Source organism: Pan paniscus, chromosome 16, assembly GCF_029289425.2.
Source record: "Pan paniscus chromosome 16, NHGRI_mPanPan1-v2.0_pri, whole genome shotgun sequence".
NCBI lineage: Eukaryota > Metazoa > Chordata > Mammalia > Primates > Hominidae > Pan > Pan paniscus.
The window spans coordinates 46328684-46350986 of NC_073265.2; the positions used below are offsets into that span (position 1 = coordinate 46328684).

At 36.1% G+C, this 22303-nt stretch overlaps 1 protein-coding gene across 8 annotated transcripts in view; it reads left to right on the top strand.

Moving 5' to 3' along the window:
• The window catches only part of TCF12 (transcription factor 12), a 371464-nt gene that overhangs the window by 149541 nt on the left and 199620 nt on the right, over window positions 1-22303 (top strand). For 2 of the 8 annotated variants that reach the window (XM_063596675.1, XM_055099062.2), the window contains exon 2: window positions 4278-4339. The exons of the other annotated variants lie outside the window; for them this stretch is intronic. In XM_063596675.1, the coding sequence (XP_063452745.1) occupies window positions 4292-4339 (48 nt within the window). In that variant the 5' untranslated portion in view covers window positions 4278-4291. The remainder of the gene's footprint in view (window positions 1-4277; window positions 4340-22303) is intronic. 8 annotated transcript variants of the gene reach the window in all.

The following is a 22303-nucleotide window of genomic DNA, read 5'->3' on the forward strand; positions in this document are numbered from 1 at the left end:
ACATTTGCAAATATGCTGTATTCTAAGTGTAATAAATGAGAATTATTTGCCGACTCAGTCATGCTTAATTTAACTACTTTTATTTATTTTAAATGTATGAAGGACATAAATAAAATCAATTTCCCCTCTTCAACTGTTTATTTCTTTCTTGGGAAAGCAACAGTCTCTTCCTGCCAAACTTGGATATAAAAGTTATCAGTCTCTCTAGTATAACACCTTATACATAATGAGTGCTCTATACATGTTTGCTGAATATAATCAAATTCGGGAACAATCATCAGATTTACTAGATTAACTAGGCTGGGAGGTTGAGGAAGGAAAGAATCAAGGTTGATTTAAGATGAAGCTTGAAGTAGGTGGTGGTGGTATTAATGGTAATAATAAGTGATTTGGAAACTTGTACTGTGTGACCATGGGAAAGTTACTTCTATGTGTCTTAGTTTTCTGGTCTCTAAAATTATGATAATTTTACACGTATTTTGTAGGGTTTTGGTGAAGATGAAATGTAATAATAGGTATGAAGTATTTCATTTATTGATATAATAAGTGAGAACTGCTATTATATTGTTATTTATAATAATTTGAAGTACATTTTCATGGTTATATTTCTTGATGTACAAATTCTGTTTCTAGAATGTCGAGTTATATGAGTTTGTGGAAGTGTCAAGAGGCCAGGTCATCTTGGTTTCTCTGCCTTTTTAACTGTGTTAACCAACCTACGCCAAGCTCTGGAGTAGAGTATTAAAGTACCATTGAGGTTTGCATCCTGGGGTAGGAGTAGTAGAGAGGAGTATATTGATACTCTTTTCTAAGATACAGAGTTGGTTGTTCCTTAGTTTAAAAGATAGAATTGAGTTCACTGATAGGAAACCACTGATAGGAATTACATTTATAGGCATCATCAGTGATCAAGAGTTGGCATTTTAATCATGAACATTTTTCAGTTTATATGTAATCTATTATGGTAGTTATTTTTTTAAAAAAGAAGCAATATTAAGTTGAGTAGAGTTTGAGTGCTTTTTAAAAAAATAAATTGCTAAATGTCCACCATGGTTTTCTCTTCTGTCTGTATTATGGCTTGCAGAATGAAACAGTCATTTATCTTTTTGCTCTTTCTTCCCTCTGTGTTTTACAGTATCATAGAATTTTCAAAACTGAAAGATGCATTGGTTGTATATGTTCTGTCTCTTTATTTCCTACATGAGGAAACTGAAACGACATGTTTGAGATTTGACCAGGTGTAGATTTGTGCTGTATGTAGAGATTTGGCTAGGCTATGTGACTAGTTAATGACAGCCTCTGGCATGACAGAACTCAGATATTCTGAATCTTATGCTAGTGCTTTTTAACCCCTTGACTTTAGTACTTCCCAACTCAAAGAACTTTACGTTTTCTGCCATATACTGAAGGAATGGGAAAAGAGAGAGGAGAAAGGTGAAAATAGAAGAGGGTCTGCAGCTGATAAAAGAGGACATGGGACATGATATGATAGAACAGTTAAGCAAGTATAGTGTATTGGGTAGAATAGCCTAGAATTTAAGAGCTTGAGCATTAAAATCATGCTGTCTTGGGTTCTGTTTCTGGCACTTCTGCCTCATTGCTCTGTGACTCTGAGCAAGTTATTTGTTTTTACCTTAATCTTTTTTTCTTTTTTCATTGATTAAAAGGGGGTGGGTACTAATAACAACTTCCTCACTAAAGTTTGGGGCCTATACCTGTCAGTGGAAAGGGGAAAACCAGTTGTGTGGTGATGATTTAGCTTTAAAATACTTGATTTAGCTGCTGTATATGACTCAGCACAAGATGATATCCGGGAATTTTTTTTTATTAAGGGATAGTAATAGGTATGTTCTGAGGCTTTTTGTTTCAATACATGCTATGATTTCTGATACCTATAGCAATAAAGGGATATGAGGATTCAGTTCATTTAAAAAGCATCAGCAGTGGTTTTTTCACAGACCAGTTGTTAAAAACACAAACGGACCATAGACCCAACTAGGTTGAAAATGAAAATATGTGGATACAAGGATTTAAGTATTTCTCCAGTCTTCTAAAGTTCATAGACAAAGCCATAGATTGGGGACTTGGGATAAGGGAAACAAAAATAAATAAAAACTCAATGAAAGTAAACATAAGCTTTCAGATTCTACGGAAAGTAAAATCAGCCTATAAGATTACCTGGATGAGATTAATGTCATTTTTCTTGCAAATCCTGGACCATTCCTGCCAGATATGGCTAAAGGGAACTTTAATTTTGTTTAGCGCTCTCTCCATTCTTAACAGGAGTTCAGTATTTTTTCGTTAATGTGGAAGAGTTTGGCTAAGAACCTCTCTATAGTTTGTAGGTAGAGTTAGAGAGTTAGAAATAGGATAATAGAACCTTGGTTTTTCTAATGTGCTATCTATACAAAAAACACAGGTCATTCTGACCTCAGCAGGGTCATACTGGCTGGAGGTGTAGAAGGAACTGGTGGGTAGTTCATTTACATTTGACAGCAGATGGCTTAAGAGTGTATCTATGGGCAGAGGCAACCTGTAGTTTCCTTCCTCCAACAGAGTCCAGTGGCATAAGAACAGTATAGTTGGCCTGCTTTTAGGGAGGTTGGACTTACCCTGATCCCCCAATTTTAAGATGCTGAGATTTGTAAATGCATTCAGTTTCTTAAATGTTAAAGGTGAATAAATGTGTATCTTATAGTTCAGGAAATATGCTTAGACATGTAAGTCATATTTGCCTAAAGAGTTACTTTTTAGGCTGGGCGTGATGGCTCACACCTGTAAACCCAGTACGTTGGGAGGCTAAAATGGGAGGATTGCTTGAGCCCAAGAGTTTGAGACCAGCCTGGGCAACAAAATGAGACCCCCTCTCTACAAAAAATAGAAAAAAAAATATCCAGGTCTGGTAGTGCGCACCTGTGGTCCGAGCTACTCAGGAGGCTGAAGTGGGAGGATTACATGAACCCAGGGGTTGAGGCTGTAGTGAAGAAAAAAAAAAAGTTGCTGGTTCACACCTGTAATCCCAGCACTTTGGGAAGCTGAGGCAAGTGGATCGCTTGATCGCAGGAGTTCAACACCAGCCTCTGCAACGTGGCAAAACCCCATCTCTTAAAAATTTAGCCGGGTGTGGTGGTGTTGGCTGTAGTCCCAGTTACTCGGGAGGCTCAGGCAGGAGAATCTCTAGAGCCCGGGAGGCGGAGGTTAGAGTGAGCCTTACTACACTCTAGCCTGGGTGGCAGAGTGAAACCCGATCTCAAAACAAAAAACAAAAAACAAACACAGCCCAAAAAACTTCTTAACTCTTTTAAGACAGCAGTGGAGATGCTGTAATTAGGCAGCAAATAGTTAATTACCAAAATAATTTTCTTGGCTACTGTGAGATTCCAGAGGAGGGAGATTACTTTGGATGATCAAGAAAGACTTAATAGAGGAGGAAGTGTTTGAGTAGACTGTTACAGGACAGATAGCATTTGAATAGGGCTGGAAGAAAGTCTGGAAATATGGAATGATGGAAACAGTACAGTGGTCTCATTACAAAATTCGGTAGATAATAAATCAGCTTACTTTGTGGGAAAATAGTACGAGATAAGGCAGGTTAACATTTCTGTAGAAAAAAATGTTATCTATTCTTTGGGAGCCAATTAAAAATAGACTTTATACACAAAATGTTTTATAAATATTAACTTACTGTGGTATGAAGAATGGATCCAAGGTGAAAGAGTGACAAAAAATAGGATGATCTGAAAAGATGGTACATGGACCCACTGATAATGAATTAAGACTTGGATTGGGAGGATAGGAATCAGACTGCAAAGTTATATAAGAAATTTCACAAAGGGGAAAACACAAAACTGGTACAACTAAGTGACTGGGAAAGATATAAAATCATGTAGACTCACTTCACCCACAAAATGATAACTCCTGAATTAAACTTCATGTGTTTTATTTAGGCTTTGTCAAGTTAGTTATGGTTGTATTAAAACATTGTTTGATTTTGATAAATAGTTTTCCTTAATACATGGGAAAATCGAGTTGTGTGAATAAAGAAATATAAAATAGCTTTTACTCAGTTGTCCCATTTGTCAGCATTGATGGGTAATAAAGATTAGTGTTACTTTTTCTTCTCTAGTGTAGATATTTTCTCAAAATTGTGTGTTTGCTATTGTTTTTATTTTTGAAGGGGAAAAAGGTATACATTTTATAGCCACTAGGAGTTCAAATACAGTAATTAGAAAGGACACACAAATTTTGAAATAGTATTTTATGCCTCTTGATCTCAGGTACAATACACGAGATGAAGCAGTTAAATAGCAAAGCAAGACAGAAGGGTCAGAGAATTAAAGTAAGTGTTTTCTATATATTGCATCTGTGTTCCCATTAATCTCTGTTTTGTTATGTAACTGCTCCTTCTGAATGTTCTGAATGTGAAGAAAACTATGAGTAAGAAAAAGGGTGTGTTTTAAAGTTAGGTTTAAATAAAGCCAGAAGAGTAAAATGTTTTTACTCTTAGTTCTGTTTGAAACAGCACCTGCCTATAAATTATAACCTAAATGTTTTTGGATAAGAAAAAATTGGGTTGTGATGATGTAAGCACCTTTAAATCTCTTGCTAGCAGATATTTAAAGTGAAAGAAAGCACATACTGATCAGATTGCCCATGTTTCCATTTTAAGACAATTAAAGCTTCTGTTTTTTTCAGACTAGCCTTTCTTCCTGGGGACAACACTTACTGAGAGGCTTTGCTGTGGATCTTTTTGGAAATAACCTTCATGTCAATTTCTCACCTTACTCTGATTAACTTTCTAGGCCCATCTTGATCAGGACTGATCTAATCTTTATAGTTTTCTTTTTTAATCTTCTAACTGTTCAGATTTTAAAGTTAACAAGTAAAAATCAAAGCATATTAATCTTTGAATCTTTATGTCCCTTTTTGTAATTGTTGAGGTCTTTCTTGACAGCCTGTTTAATATTTTTTCCCTAAGTTTAGAGATTGCTTATTTGTGGGAATAAAAAGTAGGGTGAACACTTTTTTGTACCCACTTGGGTTTTTAAATTAATAACAATGAAATCATAACCAGCACTTGTCACAATTTAGTTTACACACTTTCATGTTACCTACTTTGATCTTCACACGAGCTCACCAAGAAGCCATTTTTAAAATCCTCTCCATTTTAGAGGTGACAGAATTGAAGCTCAGAAAAGGTAGATAACTTATCAGATATTAAATGCTTAGGACTTTATCCAGACTGTCTCTAAATTACTGTCCCTTTTTACTGTGTTGCATTTGCCAAATTATAAAAGAGACCTCCAGAACAGTTATTTCTACTTGTGCAGGACTTGAAGGACAGAGTCACTAGAAGTTTTTTTGTTTGTTTGTTTGTTTTTTGAGACGGAGTCTCGCTGTGTCGCCCAGGCTGGAGTACAGTGGCGCAATCTTGGCTCCCTGTAAGCTCTGCCTCCTGGGTTCACGCCATTCTCCTGCCGCAGCCTCCCGAGTAGCTGGGACTACAGGCGCCCGCCACCACTCCTGGCTAATTTTTTTTGTATTTTTAGTAGAGACAGGGTTTCACCGTGTTAGCCAGGATGGTCTCGATCTCCTGACCTCATGGTCCGCCTGTCTAGTCCTCCCAAAGTGCTGGGATTACAGGCATGAGCCACCACGCCCGGCCTTAGAAGTTTCAAGATAATGGTACTGCCATCTTACTTCTTATAAAAGCAGTAATTCGTATTTTATATATTAAAATAAATGAGCCATAGGATGAATCAGACAGGTTTGCTTCTAGTTTTCACCACTCTATTTGACCTTGGACAAGAGAGTTAATTCCTGAGCCTCAGATTTCTCATCTCCAAAGAGCTTTTTCTCACAGGAAGTGTGCAAGAATTAATAGAGGAAGTTTTATACAGTATTTAGCTCATATAGAAATCTATACATTGTTCTTCTTTTTACATTCCCATGAGAAATTTCATGCCCGTTTTGATTTAAAAAAAAAAGATGTTAGGAATTTTTCAAATCTTGGATGGTCACTGGAGAGGTAGCTGTTTTGAATTCCTGGAGTATATCCTGAAAAGATGATGGACTATTAGGGTTTTTAAATGCCCAACAAGAAGTTTGTTTGTTTGTTTGTTTGTTTGAAACAGGGTCTTGCTCTGTCGCCCAGGCTGGAAATGCAGTGGCACAGTCATGGCTTACTGCAGCCTTGACCTCCCAGGCTCAAGTGCCTCTCCCACCTTAGCCTCCTGAGTATTTGGGATTACAGAGGTGTACCACCACAGTTGAACTTTTGGAAAGTTCACTGTATTGCAGGTCTTGGGATTTGGAGATTATTGGGAAAAAGAAATAGGGCAACCCACATTCTTATGAATGTAAATTTATACAAATCTATATTCTTATAACAGATTGCAGATTAATACATTCTAGGAAAGGAAGAGATTTCAGTTCCTCAAATCTGTTTAAAAGGATATGCATCTCACAAGGCATTTAAGAGACCTAAATTAGCTTATATAGGCCAAAAGATTGGTGTCATCAATAATGGTTAGATTTTTGTGTCATGTATTTTTGTTGTCATATACTTAAACACTTTTATTCTGAGAACAAGCTTGAAACGTTTCCCTTCAACATATTGAACTGATGCTTTAACCTTCTTATAAAATGAAATAATTATTTAAATGTCATTTTACATCATAATCAGTTTGTTGCTTTGTGCACGGAGCAGAGTATATTCTGGTGGTTAGGACTGGAAATTATTTTGTGATTAAATAATTAAGTGCCAGCTGTCCTGAACCAAATATCTTCTCGATGTTGGTAATACTGTTGCATCTTACTGAGTTGACTTTTCTGAGTTTTTGCTGTGTGTGTATTACTGTTTATTTTCCACTAATTTTGCCTTACTTCCTTAGATCGTTTTTCCTCAGTATCTTTCTTCCCTACTTCGAGTTTTGTAGTCTCTTGGAATTTTGTATGCACATCTTTATGTTGTTAACATGGAAATCTTTTTTTTCCCAGCTCCTTTCATTCATGAAGCTTTTACTGAGATTCCACTATTTCCTTGTCACTGAAATTAGTTGTGGAAAACAAAAATCATCAGTTTATATTTCATAAAGGGAGTCCTCATTCTTATGGGAAAAACAGAGATTATTGTACTGTAGAATGATAAAAGCTATGATAAGGATGGCCTAGGGGAGAGTAAAAGTCCAGAAATAGAAGGAATATTTCTTTATGAAACCTCCAGGACATATTGTATACCAAGTGAAAATGATAATCTGTTTTGTAATACAAGGAACAGAGAATTTAAGCCTGAGTTCTCTCATTAGACAAATGAACTTGGTCAAATGGGTCATTTTTTCTGGACATGACATGAGGTTTCTTTCTTTCTTTCTTTCTTTTTTATTTGAGACAGGGTCTTGCTCTGTTGCCCAGGCTAGAGTACAGTGACATGATCGTGGCCTATTACAGCATTGACCCCCTGGGTTCAGGTGATCCTCTGCCCCTGTCTCCCAAGTAGCTGGGACTACAGGCCTGTGCCACCATGTCTGGCTAATTTTTTGTAGAGACAGGGTCTCACTTATGTTGCCCAGGCTGTTACCAAATTCCTGAGCTCAAGTGATCCTCCTGCCTTGGCCTCCCAAAGTCCTGAGATTATAGGCATGAGCCACTGCGTTCGGATGGGCATCAGATTTGTAATGTGTAAAACAAAAATTTTGAATAAGATCATAGTTTCTCAAACTGGCCTTCATAGGATATTAACAAGCAGTGTACGAATACAGAGCTTCGTGATCCAAAACATTTATGTATTAGTTAAAATTAAATAGACTTTTTTATTATTAGATTTCTTAGTTTTTAATAGGTTGTAGTAAATGATAAATCTTTAAGAAAGGAATAGAATAGGCCGGGCACGGTGGCTCACGCCTGTAATCCCAGCACTTTGGGAGACTGAGGCGGGATCACAAGGTCAGGAGATCAAGACCATCCTGGCTAACATGATGAATCCCCGTCTCTACTAAAAATACAAAAAACTTGCTGGGCGTGGTGGCAGGCGCCTGTAGTCCCAGCTACTGGGGAGGCTGAGGCAGGAGAATAGCGTGAACCCAGGAGGCGAAGCTTACAGTGAGCCGAGATCGCGCCACTGCACTCCAGCCTGGCTCTGGAGTGCAAAAAAAAAAAAAGAAAAAGAAAGGAATAGAATAAACTTTTTCCCACATTTTTTTCCATCATAGAATTCCCTCGATATTACTTAAGAAATGTAGTTTGACTGCTAGTAGCAGTCTCAAGAAATAGTAAGTTAGGCAGTGTAAACATTTAGCTCTTAACTTAAATCTGTGATCCATTGTGAGTTTGTTTCTGTATAAGATGTCAAGTCAGGTCAACGTTAATTTTTTTTTCATAAGGCTGTCCAGTTTGCCACCACCATTTGTTGAAAAGATTTTTCTTCCCTCCCATTGAGTTAACTTGTTATCCCTGTTAAAAATCTGTTGGCCATATATGCGAGGATCAATATCTGGGCTCTGTATTGTGTTTTATTGATTTTATCTTCACACCAATACCATAACTGTCTTGATTTCTATACCTTTAAAATAAATCTTGGTATCAGGTAGTGTAAGTCTTCCACCTTGTTATTCTGTTTCAGAATTGTTTGAACTATTCTACGTTCTTTGCATATATATATTGAAAACTTTAAAACCAGTATATCAGTTTCTACGAAGCTGTGTAGGATTTTGATTAGGATTGCATTGAATCTGTAGATCAGTTGGAGGGGGAACTTAACAGTGTGGAGGCTTTTGATTCATGCATATGATATATCTCTATATTTAAGTCTTTACTTTCCATATATATGTGTGTGTGTGTGTGTGTGTGTGTGTGTGTGTGTATATATATATATATATTTTTTTTTTTTTTTTTTTTTGGCAAGGCTTTGCTCTGGCGCCCAGGCTGGAGTGCAGTGACATGATCTCTGTTAGTATTTTTAGATAGTTTTTAGTGAACAAGTCTTGCACATTTTCTGTTTAATTTATTAACTAAATGTTTCATAATTTTTGATGCTGTTATAAGTATTTTTAATTGCATTTTTTGGATTACAGGCTGCCGCCACTGCACCTGCCTAATTTGTATATTTTTTTTTAGTAGAGACAGAGTTTCACCTTGTTGGCCAGGCTGGTCTCGAACTCCTGACCTGAAGTGATCTGCCTGCCTCAGCTTCCCAAAGTGCTAGGTTCACAGATGTGAGCTACCACACCTGGCGGATCTGTAGTTTTTTTAAAAAAAAAACGTTTGCATGTACTTTCTTTGTAAGAATTTGTTATGCTAATCCTGGCTTGAAAGAATTAGTTGAGAAGTATTACTTCTTCAAATTTATTGACAAGATTGTGAATAATATTTTCTTCTTTTTAATTTTTTATTGGTTACCTATTGTTAACTAGGTACCAGAAACTTAAATAACACATTTATTGTCTCATCTATGAGATGGGGGAAATATAGTATTATTTGATATATAGGTTAATATAGGTTAAATTAACTGACACAATGCATGGATGTTCTTAACACAGTGCTGGTACGTAGTATGTACTCAATAAAACTTAGTTGTGATGATCAAAATGACACCAGAGGTGCTTATTGACACTTTATTTTCCAGTTATCAATATGTTTCATTTTGCTTTAGGGTATTCTTTAGCAAATCTTAATGCGACTTCTGCCTGCCTAACAGTATTTGTTCTGCTTTTGGTGCTCCCATTTGAAGCTGTGCTGGTGTATTAGCATCTTTTAAACTATTCATACAAAACCCAGCAAGTTTAACTTGTAATTTGGCGGACTGGTTTGTACTTCATTTAAATTTTTACTGTTTATTATCATCCTGTCCCCTAGACTACTAGGGAGTCCAATGGTACTAATCAAACCTTGGAAGCTATAATGTGGTACATGCATCTCAGGCCCAGACCTCATGAAAAGGTTATTCAGTTTATTAAAATATTTTCAGATAATGTCTCTCTTTTCTTGTGACTTCTTGTGACTGTAAGCTCCTTGAAGGCAAAGGCTTTTATTTATTCTTGCATCCTATCATCTGGCACAATGCCTAATGTATTATAGGCAGTACTACACATATATACATATGCATTATCACACTTCCATATGCATATTTTAATTTCTTTAATTTCATTAATAACTAGATTGACATGAAAAGATAGGTAAAAAAATAAGATGAGTGTTGAAGGAGAAAATGGGGGCTAAAAATCGAGAGCAGGTAAGACGAGAAGATGAACTATCAAAAAGCACACCTGGCATTTAGGTTATAGATTGATAGTATGCATTACAAATATTAGAACTCAAAGCAGACAAGAAATCCATTTCGGTTATTGCTGCTGATGAAAACCATCGTATTTGATCACGTAGATAACTCAGTTTATGTCACAATTAGCTTTAGTTTTCTTAGGAAGGGTATAAGAAAAGAAAGGTAATGCTGTGACCTTTTGTTATCAAAGTAATGCTGGTCTTCTATATTTGTAAGTATCTGAAAATTTTATATTATGTGCAAATGTAATTAACTCATTATATTTTTGTAAGTATGTGAAAAGTTTGTATTGGGTGCAAATATAGTAAAGCAGTATCAGTTTGGACTAAATGTCTGAATTGAAGTGTAATTTTATTTTTTAGGAAATAACTGCTTTTTACTTTTAATTACATGTATTAGCTGAAACTATTCCAATAAAGTAATGCCACTTAAACGTGCTTCACAGTTTACATACACACATCAGAATAGAGTTTTTCTCTGGTAATGGATCAGATAGTTATTTCTTTGATTGTGTACTAGGTGAAGATGCTGACTTGTGTTTTCATACCATGTTATATGAAGAATACTATTTTTCACACTAGAATCATGGCCATGGAAGGAGATGCTTCCACTGAGAAGCATTAAAAAATCCATGAGAATTGCTGGCACTTCCACATCTCATGCTCACTCCAGGATACAAACCATGCTTTTTGGTAGAGTAGGGATGGAGTGGAACAGTAGTTCTTTTTCTGCTTTCATTTTTTATAAATTCACATAGTTTGATTAGATCAATTGACGTAAGATATGAGTCAGTATATCTGGACACACAAATAACCACAAAATCCCTCCGCTGTGTGATTTTATTCAATTCTAGTAGATGTTTCTCAAACTGGTGAATGAGTAGCCCCTGGCGGTTGTTCCTCAGCCTTGTTCTCTAACGTGGTTAGAGAAGGAAATGCCTTTACTTACTGGTTTTTTCAGTGAAAGGAGACTGACAACCATGCAGAAATAAGTAAAATGGTCTTTAGTTACAAAAGTGCTATGGAAATGGGAGGGTAGTGTATTTAGAATTTAATTCCTTTGTTCTTTGTAGCAATAAGGACTAACCTGAAGAGGTATTTTCTTTAAATAAATCTATAAAGTATTAACATATTAATAGGAAGACTCACAGATTCTAAATCTGTGATTTTGGGATATTTAAGGAGACTTAAACATCATTCTAAAAATGCTTTCTCAAATTAAAACAGCAGCTTTCTTGAAAAATAATTTAGATGCTCTTTCAAATTGAAAAATTACAGAAGTTCAAAATGAGGAAGTATTCCACTTCCAAGAAAAACCTGATTAGTTACTTCACTAAGCTGCTCATTGAAAATAAAAGTCTCTACTGACAGGATTATATTTTAGTTTTAAGAAGCTAATTTATCATTTAAAGGTTATCTCTAAAAGTTAGGTTTTATATATCTAATGTACTCACAGTTACACCTACCTCTCATAACTTGATAGTGAAACCTTTCTGTTTTTCAAAGGGAGTTCCAGCATTTCAGCTGCTGAGCACTCTGCAAGACAAACTGTATACTGTACATCAGAAAGCAGGGGTACTGTCTGCCTTTGATGTTAAGTAGAAATGAAGACTTCCTTCATTGCCGGTTCTTTGTTGGATTATTCACATGGCACCTGTGTCCTTTAGCCAGATAATCACTGTTGACTTCAGAGATCTAGGAATTGAGGAAGGGGATAATAGGTCTGTCTCTTAACAAGCCGTTTTGCATTCAGTTGCTATTTCTGGGAAGCTTCAGTACTGCAGAACGAATCACAGAGTCCCTAAGGAAGACTAGTGCCCCCTATCATGCTGTTTCTCTTGCTGAGCATTCAATTGATGTTGGATTTAGGGCCCTGACCCAAAAGATTTTGATATTTCTGTGAATAATTTCCTTTTCCGCAGTTGTCAGTGCATTACAGCTAGGCCATTCGGATGCCTTTTATTAGAATGGAGTTACATAGCCTTTCCCAATTAATTATAATGAATATTAATTCTTAACTATAATTGCCAAATCATTATCATAAACTTTAACATAAGGGTACTCAACTACTGGCTCTGACGCTGTAGAAATTTGCCTCTAGGTATTTTGAGGCCTCTGTATGCATTTTCCATGGGAATTATGTTAGCATCCCAGAAGACTACTGTACCTATTCCCACCTTGGGCAAGAGAAAAGTTCTGCGGTAGATAAAAATGTCTGCAGTAGATGTTCACTTAGCAGCGGAGGTTTTTCCATTTCCCATTTTGTTTGTGGCTTCATGAGAGTCCCCCAGTCCAAACAGTTTACTAAAGCTCTTATGACTGTCTCCACTGTTGTGAGCACCATTTGCCAAACTGGGTAGTTAAATTTTGTTTTGTTTTGTTTTGTTGTTGCATTTTCCTACTTTCATTCCTTTATTCTTATGAATTACTGTTTGAACAGATTTATTCTTCATTTTGTATGGCTTCAGCCTGTCATTGAGCCATTCAATTCACAATAGTTCTATCGGGGAGCAGTTATTACTAGAAAGGCAGCATTGCATGGTGGGCTCTGGAAAAACAGCCTGGATTCAAATCCCCATCCTACTATTTACTGTTAGACTTTGGGTGATCTGTGTAAATTTTCTGTGCCTCTTGCCTCATCTGTGGAATGGGAATAATAGTAACTAGTTCATAGTGTTGTAAAGATTAAATGAGTAAAGCCTTTAGCCCAAGTTCTGGCAAATGGTATCGCCAAATGTATGCTCATGCTATTATTATTTTTATTATAGTAATAGTTATTACTGTTCAGATGGAGCCTCACTCTGTTACCCATGTTGGAGTGCAGTGGCGTGATCTCAGATCACTACAGCCTCCGCCTCCTGGGTTCAAGCAATTCTCCTACCTCAGCCTCCCAAGTAGCTGGGACTACAGGCGCATGCCACTACACCCGGCTAATGTTTTTTGTTTGTTTGTTTGTTTGTTGTTTTTGTTTTTTGTATTTTTAGTAGAGACAGGGTTTCACCATGTTGGCCAGGCTGGTCTCGAACTCCTGACCTCAAGTGATCCACCAGCCTCAGCCTCCCAAAGTGCTGAGATTATAGGCAAAAGCCACTGCACCCGGCCCATGCTATTATGGTTAGTACTGTTACACAAAACCTCAAATTAGGGAGGATGAGTGAAGTTTCGGTAATATATTCCTGGAAGGAACCACTGATCTATCAGCTGTGGCTTATCTACTTTCACCTTCAAGGAAATGAATCTAGGCCAGGGATTTAGCACATATGTGAGCCAGTTATTAAATAAACATTGTTTCACTATTATACTTTTAATTGGAACTTACCCTTAAAGATGATTGGCTTTAGTCATGGGGCAGGAAGAGGGAGTGTAAATAAGTGGCTCATGGTCAACTGCCCTGACTAGTAACAGAATTCAAAAGTACTGTCTTAGTGGTTCCTACCAAGATATGCAGTACTATTTTAATCATGAACTGTGTATTATTACGGCCATGGGTCAGATTCTAAAAGTCAGCAGCAGCCATTCTTGTTGCCATGACTCTTAACAGTCCACACAACACTGGCTATCAAGATAGGATACCAGTGACAAACTAAAAATATATGGTATATCTTGCAGATTTTAATCTATTGGTGCCTGGAGTAATGTATGCAACTTTATTTATAGAAACTTAAGATGAACCGAAGAGGCTAGCAAAGATTAACTCATTTAACAAATGTGTCTTGAACATTTTTTATGGCGAAGGACTGCCTTTGGACCCAGGCCAAACTATTTCAGATAAGAATATAGCTACACTAACGGTTAAGTGAACTGATAAGGAAATGTAATCATGATTGCTTTGCTTTTTATCATTTGGGAAGTGTGTCACAAATTACATACAACTTACAAGGGGATTTTGGAAGCCACCTTTCATAAGTTTGGAGCTTTCATGATGCAGCAAGAGATATGAGACTTTCCCCCTAAATGATAATATATTTCTATTCTAGAGAACAGTTTGGCAATATCTAGTAAATTTGAACACAAGCATACCTTGCAAACCAGTAATTTCACATTTAGATAATTGACCCCAAGAGAAAATTTCATATAAATTCTTACAAGGAGACATATTCCTAAAATGTTTATAACAACCTTATTTGTAATAGGGAGAAATTGGAGGCAAGCTGAATGTCAATAGGGAATTGGATAAATTGTGGTATGTTTATAAATAGAGTATTCTATAGGAGTGACATGTATATACCAGTGCTACACATTGTCAGCATACATCAGTCTTATATATTGAATGTTAACTGAATAAAGAAAAAGAGATACTATTTAGAAACATAAAAAGTGATGCTATATATCATTTAGATAATAATATATAATGAAAGTATTCAGTAATGTGTGAAAATGATAAAAAACAAATTTAGGATAGTGTTTGCTTCTAATGGGAATTATAATTACATAGGGGTTTAAACTATACTGGTAATGTTCTATTTGTTGAGTTGTGGGCACATGACTTTTTATTATGTACATTTTAATATGTCTGGAGTAGTTTAGAAACTTTTAAAAATTGAAAGAAAATGTGTCTTGTTGACGTTTGCATTTCAGTGGAGATAAAAAGAGATTTTTTTCCTGCTTACTTGATGCGATTTTTGTACATTCTCTCGTTTCTACAATGGGTATATGTTATTTTAATCATGTTAAAGGAAAATCTGAGAAATAATGTATCTTTTAGAAAAATAAACGACTGTTTTAGGAATTTTTGGAAAATATAGGCAAATGAAAAAAATATTAACACTTTTTATAATTAATTTTCTAGTCTTCTTTCTATAAAGTTTATTTATTTGTTTTTAATTTTTAAAAATTTTTTGAGATGAGCTCTGGCTCTGCTTCCCCGGCTGGAATGCAGTGGCGTGATACTGGCTCACTGCAGCCCCCAACTCCTGGGCTCAAGGGATTCTTCTATCACAGCCTTCCAAGTAGCTGGGACTATAGGTGTATTCCACCATATCTGGCTGATTTTCTTGTATTTTGTAGCACCAGAGTCTCGCTATGTTGCCCTGGTCTTGAACACCTGGGCTGAAGTGATCCTCCCACCTCGGCTTCCCAAAGTATTGGGATTACAGGTGTGAGCGACTGCACCCAGCTCTATAAATTTTATAGAAGTTAAGCATTATTGTATATTCTTTTTTCCTCCTATTTTTCCGGCCTGTTGTTATAAAATAAACATTTAATATATGGGACTGGTATTTTAAAGTTACTTTAAAATATGTTATCCTCTGAATATAAGAACATGGTTTTGCTCATTGGCTGATGTTCTCTTTTCTTGCAATTAGTTGTTGCTTCTTAAGCATGGGTTTTAATAAAACTATATTGTACCTTATGTTTGATTTATTTTAACTGATTTTACAAATATCAGGAAATAAAAATATATATGAGCAGTTATATGCTCAGTGATAATACTGTTGATTTATAGTAGTAGAAGATAAAAGCTTTAAATTATGTAAAATGTGAGATTTTCTTGGGAGGGGGACAGTAACATTTTAACTGTTAATTTTACTGGTTGTATATAGTATGTGATAGGCAGATTTATGAACACGACAGTGGAATTATTGTTTTACAATGTGAGCTCTTTAGGATTTGATGTAGTGCTAGTGAGTGCTAGTGGTACTACAAAAAGAAATAATAGGGCTAATACTGTTTTACAACCTACCGGGTCCTGTGACTTACAGGATAATATAAACCAGTTCTTGCCAAACTTCATTTTGTTTATAAATCTCCTTTAAATCTTGTTAAGATGCAGATTCTGGATTCACTAGGCCTAAAACTCTGCCAGAGCTTCTGCATTTCAACAAACTCCCAGAATTTGCCAATAAGTCAGTTTTTTTTTTTTTTTTTTTTTTTTTTTTTGAGACGGAGTCTCGCTCTGTCGCCCAGGCTGGAGTGCAGTGGCGCGATCTCGGCTCACTGCAAGCTCCGCCTCCCGGGTTCACGCCATTCTCCTGCCTCAGCCTCCCGAGTAGCTGGGACTACAGGCGCCCGCCATCACGCCCGGCTAATTTTTTGTATTTTTAGTAGAGACGGGGTTTCACCGTGTTAGCCAGGATGGTCTCGATCTCCTGACCTCGTGATCCGCCCAATAAGTCAGTTTTAAGGACCACATTTTTAGTACTGAGGATGTAGATTAGTGCTTCTCAAACTATCTGCAAAAGACTAGCTTTTAAAAGATACTATCTAGTATTTCACAGAAGAATACTTCTTGGAAATAAAATAAAGAATATATAGAAGACAAAGGGAGAAAATTGTATATTAATTGTATATTATAAATGTATATTAAATATATATTATGAAATTGTACATTAATATGAATGTAATCTTTCAATAAACCTTTTACAGGTATAAAGTTAGTACATTAATTTAGAATAAACTGTTTCCTAAAAAATGTTTAGATATGTCACACTATATAGTACAGTTTTTAAGGACAGGTAATTTTATAAAAATACTTGCCTTTGTGCTAAGCAGCATCTCATGTATCCAGCATATTTTCTGAATATTCTATTTCTAAAAGTTTTTGATTCTCCTCTTCCTCCTAGGCCAGTTCAAGACTCGCTCTTCCTTCTTGGATTAGAGTAATTCTATAAAACTACTTAGCATTCATGAATAAAATGTTACCTGAAGAGATTATTCATCCTCTCAACAAAAACTTAAGCACTTCATTACACACAAAATTCTATGCTAGTCTCTTTTTGGATTATGAAGAGGAATAAAAAGTTCTTGCCCTGTAGAAATGTATGGACCTGGATGACAGAATCCATCTCCCTGTTAAGAAATTTTTTTATATGTTAGTATTGACCTGTTAAAGGATATCAGAATCTTAAAATACTATTAAGTAGCTGTTTCCGATGTAGACCTGATTCATTAACTGGGGTAGTGTTTATTTTTCAGTCATTCATTACATTAACAGATTAGTCACCTACTACATGCCCGTTAGTGTGCTTGTCCCTTGTGAGAGATTAGTGAGTGGTAACTAGAGATATAATTCCCGCTCTCAGATAACAGACTGTTGTGATCAAGTCAACCCACTTGACTTTTTCATAGTTGTGTTTAACTGAGAGAGACAGTCACATTCAAGGATTTGTTTTAGAAAGTATAGCATTATTTATCTAGACATTAATTTTGGCAATTTATGATGGGGTAAGTGAAGAAATACAGTAAGAACACTTTTCTCTCTTTGAAACTGCATTTATTCTTACTTTTTTAACTTTCCATTTTATTAATATTTCACTTTGAAGCATAAACACTTATTTATATCCATGCCTCATCCAGAACTTTCTGATGGCTTATGGGTTTTGGCCGATTCTTCTGGCTTTTGCCCACTTAGAGGGTATAAGATTTCGGTAATTGGTGGGAAATCTTGTAGCTCTTTGAATACCAGAAACCCGTGGATACTTGTTCAATCTGGTTAGATAAGCTAGTTTCTTACCACCTTTCTTTCTGATAGTTACCCTGAGGTCTATGGAGAAACTGATTGGACATTTATAATATCTAAAACTCAGCAGCATTTTAAAGATTTAGCAGCTAAAACCTCCTCCCCTCCCTTTGTCATTTGTTCGGCACCTGCTATGTATGTGACAGGCATCATTCTGAGGATGTCATTGTTGGGGGAAAAAGAAAAAAAATAGGGTCCCTGTGCTCTCAGAATTTGTAAGACATAATGTCTAACTTGGATAATAATAATAATAATAATAATTAATAATAATAATGGCTAGTGTTTATTATGTGCTTACTATGTGCCAGGAACTTTTCCAAGTGCTACATATATTTACTTATTTAATCCTTTTGTAACAACCTGTGAAGTGAACGCATTATTATTACCATCATCTACATTTTACAGATAAGGAAACTGAGATAAGAAAGTTTAATATGCCCCATGCCACATAGCTTGTATGTACCAAAGATGGAATTACCTGCCAGTCTGGCTCCAAAAATTTCACGTTTATCCACTACACTGTGCTGTGCAATTATAACACAAATTTAAATTATAAATTTAATTTAAATGGATAATTAAATAGGCAGTTTTAATAAGTAGGAGCCGTGCAATGATGGAGTGCTCACTGCTGTGGGAGCACAGAATAATCTCACGCAATTTGGTCTTGTTAGGGTCCAGGGAAAGCTTTCCTGAGAAAGTAATCTTTATTCAAAGAGCCTCTTTCCCTCCCTTTAAAAAAAAAAAAAAAAAAAAAAAAGGCCATTGAAAAGAATTGAAAAAATTTTTAACAGAATTTTAAAAACAGTGGTTTCTTTTTTTTTAAACTGATTTTCATACAAAGAAATAACAACATAGGTTTGTAAAACCGTAAGTGTATTCTGAACTGGGAAAGATCCTCTGGTGATGATACTCTATAAATTGGATGAGATAAATTTTTTAAATGAGCCGTTTTAAAAATTAACCAAAAGAAAAAATTCTTGTATTTTTGAGGTGAGAAACCAGATAAGAGTACTATTACATAAATAATACTAGGTGTGTTCTCTCCCTCTGTCTCTTCCCCTCTGTCTCCCTCTCTCTCCCTCTGTCTCCCTCTGTCTCCCTCTGTCTCCCTCTGTCTCCCTCTCTCTCCCTCTCCCTCTCCCTACCCCCCTACTCACCTTGGATACAACAAAATATTTGATTGCCCACATTTTGGGAGGCCAAAATGGGAGGTTCACTTGAGCCCAGGAATTCAAGACTAGCCTGGACAACATAGGAGACCCCATCTCTACAAAAAATAAAAATATTGGCTGGACGTGGTGGTGTGTGCCTGTAGTCCCAGTTACTCAGGAGGCTGAAGTGGGAGGATTGCTTGAACCCAGCAGATTGAGGCTGCGTTGAGCTGTGATCATGCCACTGCACTCCAGCCTGAGCAACAGAGCAAGACCCTGTCTCAAAAAAAAAAAAAAAATTATATATATATATATATATATATATTTGATTATGTGCTGTTTAGTTTAAATATGGAAGCTGCTTTGATCACTTCAGGTCTGTTGTCATACTGTAGCAGGGGTTAACATTTCTAAGTTCCTGCATCAGGAAATGAACATAGAGAAAAGTATGAAATCTACTTTATAGACCACATTTTATAATATCAAAGCTTTTATGAAGTATTATGCATTCATAGATGGAATTATTTAAGATTTACCAACTAAATTTTAGACAGATTTTAAGTATAGAAATTAATGGTTTTTGTAATCTTGCCATGCATCAACTGATTTTATCAATTATTAATATCTTGAGTGCTTTCCATTTTTATAAGATGGGAACAGTGATTGTTTAGGGTGTATTTGGAAATATTTTGGTGTTCAATAGCATATTGTGGCTAAAAGGCTGGTGTAATAGATAATTCTGATAGTATTGCTCTGTCCTTCATAATGTATGTCATCTCATGTATTAAAAAATCTCATTTATCTTAGTGGCTATTGACAGAATTCAAGATCTTAATTAGGAGTCCTGGGAGCCATGTTTGACCCCTTTTATTAGCATAGTAACTTTCTATCAATTTGAAATATGCAACATGATCATTGTATATTTAATGATGTCACTGATTTACTTCCTTTATATTTTAAAATTGAAATAGCGTTCATTTACTGGTCCCATTGGTTGATCCACTCGGGCTCCAACTTAACCATTGTTTGCTTGGTTTTTGTTCTTTTCTTGTCACTGCAACCACTCCCTTAGGCCATTTACCTTCAACCTATGTTCTCCAGGCTGTTGGAAGTTACTACATTATTTTGCTTTGTTCTCTGCTATTCTGTCAGCCCCGTGAGTGCTCTGGTTTATGACATTTTCCCCTTTTGCTCTATGAGCAGCCATGCTTGTTGCCTAACTCTATGTGGTATTTCAGAAGAAGTTTAAACTCCTAGTCAACTAACCTGTTTCTTTCATTGGGGCTCTATTTGACAGCTAAGCTACCTTCTACTTTTAAAACTACATGGATGATTACATACATACATAAAAATATTTTGCTATTCTAATTGCTTTAGTTTTTTTTTTTTCTTTAAACTGTGGGATTTCTCCCTAATTTATTCTTATCTGGAAATTTCTGGTGTTTTAATATGGTTTCAGTGGGGGGTGCCTGGCTGTCACCTTTCTAGACCTTTTTACTCTGTGTTTATGAAAAAGATCTTTATTCCAAGTTGCGTAAGTTCTTGCTACTAGTAGTGTAGTTCATAAGCCAGCAGCATCAGCATCACCTATTTGTTAGAAATTCAGAATCTTAAGTCCTACCCCCAAGACCTTATGCATCTTAATCTGCATTTTAGCAAGATCTCTACTCGTTTGATAAGAACATTGAAGTCTACAAAGCACTGCTGTAGGTATCGGTCAACTAGATGATACATTGACGTGCTAATAGTTGTACATTTCTACAACTGATTTTAAACATATGACTTCTGATAATCGTATTTAAATATTTGTGAATTATTTCATAACTATTCATCTTGTTTCACCAAAAGTTATACTATGGGTGGGTATTACTACTACTGTGTGAAAGGAATGACAGGAATAATCCCAAACAGTAGCTACCCCCAGTCCTTGAAGTGAAGTTTTGGTGTACAGTTGTATGCGATGTAAAACTGTGACAAACATTTTGCAACTCTATTTGTCCCTTCTCCCAGCATCAGTTTGCACCTGTAGATGAAGAACTATTATTCCTTTCTTGTCTCTTGGACAGTGGCTTTTAAACAAAGTTGCATTTGCTAAATTGAACCTCTAAGGTGTTGGGGAAAATATCTAATTTTCATCCTTAAATCGGAGAAATTATGCCTTACTGATACTTGATATGTGGATTAATAGTATATGCATATAATCTCAATAAATAGGTATTGAGGATTCATATCCAACTCTTGCTTGTATTTGAGGAAAAAAGTCTATAGGCTCCTATTTTCTGGTGTACTGTGAAAATCCCAGTCATTAGCAGTGGGAACAGCAAAAAAGTTAGGTTAGCAGGGTAAAAGACACTACATGTAATCTAATCTATAAAGTTAATAAATTGTGTGTAGTCATTTAGCAACACCATAAATACATTTCAAACTTAGATATATTTGTATAGTGGTGCTTTAGGAAATAGTTTGTTTTTTTTTTTAACTGTAGTGTTTTTACTTTTTGTTGTTCAAGAATGAAGAGAACTGGGAGAATACAAAATTGCTCTTTCATTTGCCTTTAGCATTCAAATGTGTAGCGTGAACAATGTAGCTGTTCCGCAAGCACATTTTAATTGGCATTTTTCTACAGTAGTATTGCTGTAGGATGACAAACAATATTTAAGTGAGTATTTTTATAGGTTTTGATGCCTTCCTTTGACTGTGTGCCTAAGAATGGCAGTGGGAAGGGTGGCAGAGAGAACACCCAGATGTACGTGAGATAGTGATTTGTCCCTTAGTATTCATTTTAAGTAGTAAAAGCAAATTCTATGGGCCAGGCATGGTGGCTCAGGCCTGTAATTCCAGCGCTTTGGGAGACCAGGGCTGGAGGGTCTCTTGAGCCCACGAGTTTGAGACCAACCTGGGCAACATAGTGAGACCCCATCTCTTCAAAAAATTTTAAAAATTGATTGGGTGTGGTGGTGCACTACTGTAGTTCCAGCTACTCCTGGGAGCCTGAGGTGGGAGGATCACTTGAGCCTGGGAGGTTGAGGCTAGTCAGCAGTGATCACGCCACTGCACTCCAGCCTGGGCAACAGAGCGAGGGCCCTGTCTCCAAAACAAAAACAAAAACAAAAACAAAAAAACGGTAAGCTCTGTGGAGTGACGTTAGCTAAGAGCCATACTATTGTGTATATAGGGTCTACTAAATGTGGCTGTATCAGACAGGACTTAGGGTTATAGTTACCAGAGAACACTTGTGGTCATAAGTTGTGAATGGCACCCAGATTCTTCTTGAATATCTATCACATGTCTATCAGTAATTCTGAAGTATGTAAAAATGAAACAAAGATTTATTTGGGAGTTAGCACTCCAGAAGATTAGTGTTAGAACAGCAGAAGGAGTTGTGACATGCATCTATAAACAATTGTAATGATTTGAC